At 37.5% G+C, this 6,821-nt stretch overlaps 1 protein-coding gene across 2 annotated transcripts; it reads left to right on the plus strand.

Moving 5' to 3' along the window:
* Window positions 1-5,968, plus strand: LOC139721894 (glutathione S-transferase theta-1-like). Of its 2 annotated transcripts, XM_071633215.1 has the most exons (5): window positions 1-131; window positions 635-722; window positions 2,008-2,158; window positions 4,203-4,370; window positions 5,704-5,968. In XM_071633215.1, exons 1-5 carry the CDS (start codon window positions 20-22, stop codon window positions 5,860-5,862), a joined length of 678 nt encoding a protein of 225 aa, XP_071489316.1. In that variant the 5' UTR covers window positions 1-19; the 3' UTR covers window positions 5,863-5,968. The 2 variants fall into 2 exon arrangements, with proteins under 2 accessions (XP_071489316.1, XP_071489317.1); XM_071633216.1 differs by lacking the exons at window positions 1-131; window positions 635-722; window positions 2,008-2,158 and adding an exon at window positions 1,599-1,712.
* Window positions 5,969-6,821: the final 853 nt, after the last annotated feature.

A 6,821-nucleotide genomic window follows, 5' to 3' on the forward strand; every position in this document is an offset into this window, starting at 1 on the left:
TCGGAAACTCATCTTCAACATGTCTGTAAAAATATTTTACGACTTGATGTCGCAGCCCGCGAGGACTTTGGTGATGTTCGTGAGAGCAAACAAGATTCCACACACACCATGTCCAATTGCAATGCGAAAATGTGAGTAATTTTCGTTCTAATTTCTATTGAACTTGTAGGAGATCGTACGCCGTTACTTTAGCATAGGCCTAGTCCATCCAGATTCTGTGCAGATGGTTAGCGCCCGCGCCCGCTGCTGCGAGCCGGCAATGCATCCATGCATGCGGGTTCCCACATGCGAGGCACGTACCTGGGACTCGTACAGTACCGGTACCTCCCATATAACCCATCACTTTAGTATCAGGCTCTGTGCTTATCAATATAAGAGTCTTTGTCTTTTTTTATATACTTGTGTCAATGAACTTCACTTCATGATTATTTGTATGATTGCATCTTCGTTTTAGAATACCAACCATGCATGGGGATGGGCGCCATGCGCCACATTGTGAATACTTATCCTTGTAATATACCGGCAATAGATCTACATTCAAATTACAAAGTTAAGTCATGATGTTTTTATGCATAATACAAATTATGTAAATTGTGTGTCCGTTAATACTACTATTATTATTTCTTTTTATTAGTGGAGCACCAGTCTGAAGAATATGCGAAGATCAATCCTTTCAAGAAAATACCTGCCATGCAAGATGGAGACTTCAACCTCACAGAGAGGTATACATACAATTGTGTACCGGGCGGTATTTCATTTCATTTGTAGGGGCAACATTTGTATCAAATGCATGTCAGTCAAAAAGTTGATTTTAGTTCCTATATAGCAAACTTGCCAAAGCTTCTTGCATGCCATTGTCATAGCTTGACAGGAAAGACAATTTTGAAAAACCTGAAATAGATTTGGGAATAGAGTTCAAATATGGATTATACAACAGAAGCTGAATGTCTGTCCCAATGTTACCTCATTGCTCATGTATTAAAAAAATTGTAATCAGGTAATCACTATCAGTCAAATATATGAGCAAGTTTCTACCATCAACTCTTTGAAGGATTAGAGTCTTACCTTTGTCCTTTGACATTTATCATTGATGACATACTGTATACACCATATATTTAACGAGTCCAAATTGTCCCAAATCGGGACTTCCCGACGATTTTGCGAGTAGTTAAATGCGCGATCGTGGAGTCCTGTACTAAATGGAGAAATTATGTGTATGTCACCATATCGGGATCAGAGTCAATATTTTCATGTGTTGTTAATGTTGCGAATAGCACCTGACTTGTGAAATTCGCGAAAATATATATCTTGCGAAATGTTTGCCGTATACAGTAATGGTGTGAATATTGTTTGTTAGTCCGTGTGAGAAAATATTAATTTTATTTTTTAAGTAGAGTTTTTAGGCAGAAAATCTGAAGATTAAGGTAGACATTCTGCCTTGTGGTGTGTTGATATGATATGACCCATCTATCAACTGTACATTGTGAATGTAAATGAAAAGAATGTTGTTTTGTTTTTGTTTTTTGTTTTTTAATTTTTGATATTTTCTTTTTGTATTCAGTATTGCAATAGTAAAATATCTGCACACAAAGTTCAACTGCCCCGATCACTGGTACCCCTCGGACCCCAAAGTTCGGGCAAGGGTTGACGAATATCTGGCATGGCAGCACATGAACACTCGAGTTAACGTAGCTAAAGTCTTTTTGAAGGAGGTTAGTGTTTATAAGATTTAATCTAGCTGTTGTTTCTTCTTTTTTTAACTTTCCTTCCTTATTTATCAGCTCTATAACACCATGCAGTCATCTTCCATCATATCCCATAGTTTGCCCCCTTAGATGAAGGTTACTTTTTCTGTTCAGATGTGCATATCTTACCTTTTTTCATATATTGATTAATTTTTGAATTAATTTATTTAATTAGATATTTTACTGAGTTATGATTTTCAATTTTGATAATAGTGTCTCTTGTATTGCTTTCTACACAATATGGACACATTCGTCGCTAAAGTGCGTCCATCCTAAGATACCTCCATGAAAAATTTGACTGCACAGATCACTGGTATCCCAGAAGCCTTCAGCATAGGGCAAGGGTCAATGAATATGTGGACTGGCAGCACATCAATATCAGACCATACATGACCAAGATTTTCCTTCAAGATGTGAGTGTTTGTTTGGCTGTACAAAACCATCTTTCTTTGTGGCAAGCGCTTTGCATGGTGGTGAAATTGTTCATAAACTTATTATTATTATTTTTTTTTTTTGCATGACAAGAATTCAATGTACTTTCCATTGTTCAAAATTTGAGAATGATATTTCCTGACTGTAGATAGAACTTACTGTGTTGTAATTTGAGCCAGTGACAGTTGAGCATGATGAAAGCTTGTTGTACAGTCCATTATAAAGTCAATACATAGATACTAAGGACAGATCCATGAATTAAAGTGTTTGAAATCTTGTCTTTTTTTTGGGGGGGGGGGGGAGGGGGGATTAGGAGAGAACAGCATGAATGGGGAGATTTTTTTTTTTCATTTTGTGTGTTTTTGTTTATGAAGCATGTGGTACCATTATATGTTAGATTGTTCAATACTTGTATAAATGTTGTTTTGAAGTATGATTATCCGTTCCAAAGAAGTAGGGTCCTACATGTGCAGACACAAACTAAAAGCACACTCATATTACTTTACAGAATAATAACTTTTCTGCAGCATCATTTGTGTGTCTTTCAGCTTTTCACTTCATGCATTTTACAATTTTAGACAGCAGGGTAGGATAGACTGTACATTTTGAGTTCGGGCATGGTCTTCCCAGTCATTTTTCTTTCATTAATTCTGTCGTTAACAATCAATCACATTCTTCATGCAAATCCATACACATGTTTGTTGTTATCTTGCAGGCCGCCATTATAAGTGCAACATGTGTTCTTTATTTTTGGCTAGTTTATTGATTATTTTCATAACATAACCATTGTTATCCTTCAATCTTGCAAGCAAAAACAGCCCACTTTTAGAATTACAATGTAGCAGAGCCACATTCATGACACAACTGGTTGAATATCAAAATTTCTTCAGCTTTCTCGGCAAAATTCTCCAGACTAACTAAATGGGCAAGTCCCTCATTTTTCACCCAGTGCCATTTGTTTTAAATTGCTGGTTGATGTAATGTTAATCTTTATATTGATGTGTAAAACTTAACATCTTCCTTTCTCTGTTTTGTTTTGTTTTGTTTTGTTGAGTTTATTTTTCTTTCTAAGTTTCAAAGTCTGTGGTTGCCACAGCAGTAAGCCTTGTGCAGAGAGAACCAAATCATTCTACTTCAGGCATAACACTTTGAAGATTTTTGGAAAGGGGGGGGGGGGAGGTAGAAATTGTAAAAGCTGAAATAGTCATTGCTTTCCAAAGTTATAATGATGGCTGCTGATCCCCTGCATATTATATCATATTTCTGACAGCTTCTATAACTGTACTGTAAATTCAAATACCATTGCTGCTGTATTGAGTTTTGATAGTGGCAATCAACCCTGTTAACCTGCACGGAACAAGAGCAGTTATGTGGAATAGTAGTCAGATTGTTTACATCCAATGTTGGTGGATAGATAAGCCTCTGAGGAATGAACAAGGAACAAGAGTGATCTTTATCCTGTGGATCCATAGTAGGGGAACCATGTATAATATTTCAATACATCTTGAACATGGTTTATTGAAAAGCATTGCTGTCAGCTTTCGATGTGTACAGTACATCATGTACACGGATGAATCATGGCTGTGACACAGTTTATGTATTAAAGAATCTCTCCCACCCAAGTTACACACAAACAGACAAATCTGAAATGCTCTTCAGTGAGATGTAGAATTCATTTCAATAGCTGGAGCAGCATTTTATCCAATACTGTAAAAGTGGATATTTTCGCGCGACTAATTTTTCACGCTTGGCCGGGTCAGAAGAGTTTCGCTTGTTTTTAATTCCGCAGAATCAAGACATCACGCACATGAACATATGGCAAGCAAAAATAGTCGTGTGCTTTTATTTTCGTGCTAGTTTCTGGTTGCGCGAAATGCGCGAAAATTTCAACACCGCAAAAATTTCCACTTTTACAGTACTCCATCTTCAACCAGTTTCATTGTAGAATCATGACCATTGCAAATGTTAAATTTCACGTCATTCTTGATTGGTTGAGTGATTCTTGCTGTGGTTTGCTGCTGGCAGGTGATTTTCCCCCGGATGACGGGCACACCCGCTGATCCTGCCGATCTGGCTCCAGACGTAGAAAAGATGGAGCACACCCTGGACCAGTTTGAGAGCTACTTCTTGCAAGACAAGCCGTTCCTTTGCGGGGACGATATCTCCATCGCTGACCTGTTTGCTGTCAATGAGGTATGGCATGCAAGGGTGAAAAGATACCGTAAAACAAGGAATGTTTGTGTGCATTTTAATTTCGCGAATTTCGCGAGCGCCAAGATTCGCGAAATTAAAATGCATGGAAAAGTTTTTTTGTCTATACTACATAATGCATTGAATGCCAGTGGCAATTCATGAAAAAGGCCGTCGGCTCCAATTCGCAAAAATTTCATGCCGCGAATATATCATGTTTTACAGTACTCTGATCATGCTCCTCGTTGAAACTCTTCATGAGAACAGTTAGTAAATGCGTACCTAGCATTTCAGTTCTTGATGCTAATGCTTTCAAGATCTGCAATTAATGGTAGAATACAAAGAGAAATAGGATATGTTGGAGGAAACGTCAAACAAATTTGATGAAAGGGTGAAAACATATTTGACTCGTTCAAAATTTTATCTGCAACAATGTGGTCCTTTGTCATTGTGTGTACATTATATCCAAAGTTGAGTAACACGCCTTATAGATCTCACCCTCTCCCTCTGTCTTTTCTTGGCAAGGTGACAGTTATGATATTAGGTTCGCTGTAGCTTGAAATTAATTTACCGCTGGTAACAGAATGGGATTGACCACATACCGTAGTACCCTCCCCATGAGTTGCTCTATCCCATACAACATAAATTCGAATACACACCACAGTAATGGCACATTGAGACATTTTTCATTCAGTTCATACCTTGTAGATGATGCATGCTCAGCATATATAGTAAATAGATTTCCTCATGAAGATTATTTTAGCATGCAGATATGAACACAGGTATTGCACATCCAGTGTGGTTGTATTTGCTGCAAAATGCATGTTTTCCTTGTTCGATTTATACAAGTACCAGTACTTTATTGTCTGTTGGATGAATACAGAAATTTGGCCTCCACTGGCATAACAAACATTAAAAAAAAAAAAAAAAACTAGAAAAAAAAAACTTCACCATATAAACTACATTGTATAGGGCCTTGATGAAGATATCAATGTAAAAACTAGTGTACTATTTGATGGTCGAACTCTTGCACAGTACTATATACTAGTATCTAGCGTGATACAGTGAAACCTTATCATGGGGAAGTGGGATATAGCAAGTCCAACTTATAAAAGGTGATTTGCAGGTCTAAACCTCTTAGATATTTCTGTGTTATTGTACGCTGATTTAGTCAGAAACCTGATATAAACAGGTGATCGTCATTGTTTTTAGGTCCTTGTAACAAAGTTCCCCTCGTAGTGCATATTGCTCACAGAAGCACAGTGATGTGGTAAATACAGTGTGTAGTAGTCTGATGAGTTACTTTTCTCATGGCATTTACTTTGAATGTCTGCAGGTGATCCAAGTGGAACCCACACGCTACGACACCCTGGAACAGCGACCCCGGATCAAGAACTGGGTCGGCAGGGTGCGAGAGAAGCTCACCCCAGAGCTCTTTGACGACGTGACCAAAATGATCATCAAGCTCAAAGAGTTGAAGAAATCCAAGCTATGATAAGGCTGTACCTCCTTTCAGTCCGTACATTGCATGACACTGCCACAGCAATCCGGTTTGGCCAGCACGCAGTTATGGATGTCGAAACGAAAGTGGCAGCTTGGAAAGGGAGATTATAGAAATGATTTACAGGGTTTGATGTTATGGTCAACCTTGAAGTGAAATACATGAGCTATCTTATGTCTGAACAACATGTGTAAGCTTACTTTTGTATTTCTTTTAAAGTACAGAGAGATCTGTAAATTTTGTGAAGCTTCCACCAGAATACATTGTCGATTTGCACAAAAACGGCAGAGGGCTGTTTGACTGTCCCTAATATGAAAGCCTGAATGTAACTGCATACTTGAGGACAAAGCAAAGGTGGAAAAAAAAATCATTGTCATGAGGCAGATTGATTTCAAGTATAATGGAATGATACATAAATGCTGCTTTTCCAAAACTTTGACATTTCATTAATTCTAATTGCTATTCTATTTCTTCTGCAATCTTGTCTTTGATATTCTGTTATTCAAAACCCCTTTTCTAAAATAATCAGATGCCAGAAAAGTGTAGATTTATGTTGGTTCAATTGAAGGATCATGGAGCAAATATGCCTGTATGTATGACTTTGAGTGTATCAATGGGTGTGTTTGAGCACTCGAAAAAATCAATTTTCTTTCAAAATTCTATAATACGGTTTGGTTTGCCTGTGAGTGCTCAAACACATCCATGTGATATATTGATTTTTTATTTTCTTAACTCAGCATGGAAGTTTGATTAGAATGTGAAAGCAGCTGGTGTCGAATGTTTGGATGTAAATTGTGGTCATTTAATGACATTACATGTGAAGTACAACTTTGTTTTCTTCAGTATACATTTTCCATGTATTTATTCTTTCTCTCTCTCCCTCTTTCTCTATCCTTCGCTTTCTTTTGCTCTCTTAATCATTTTATGCTTATGCTCAGTTGCAGGTTGATTTT

This window comes from Diadema antillarum, unplaced genomic scaffold (genome assembly GCF_040938485.1).
Source record: "Diadema antillarum isolate AM-2024a unplaced genomic scaffold, OU_Dant_1.0 scf00000151, whole genome shotgun sequence".
Taxonomy (NCBI): domain Eukaryota; kingdom Metazoa; phylum Echinodermata; class Echinoidea; order Diadematoida; family Diadematidae; genus Diadema; species Diadema antillarum.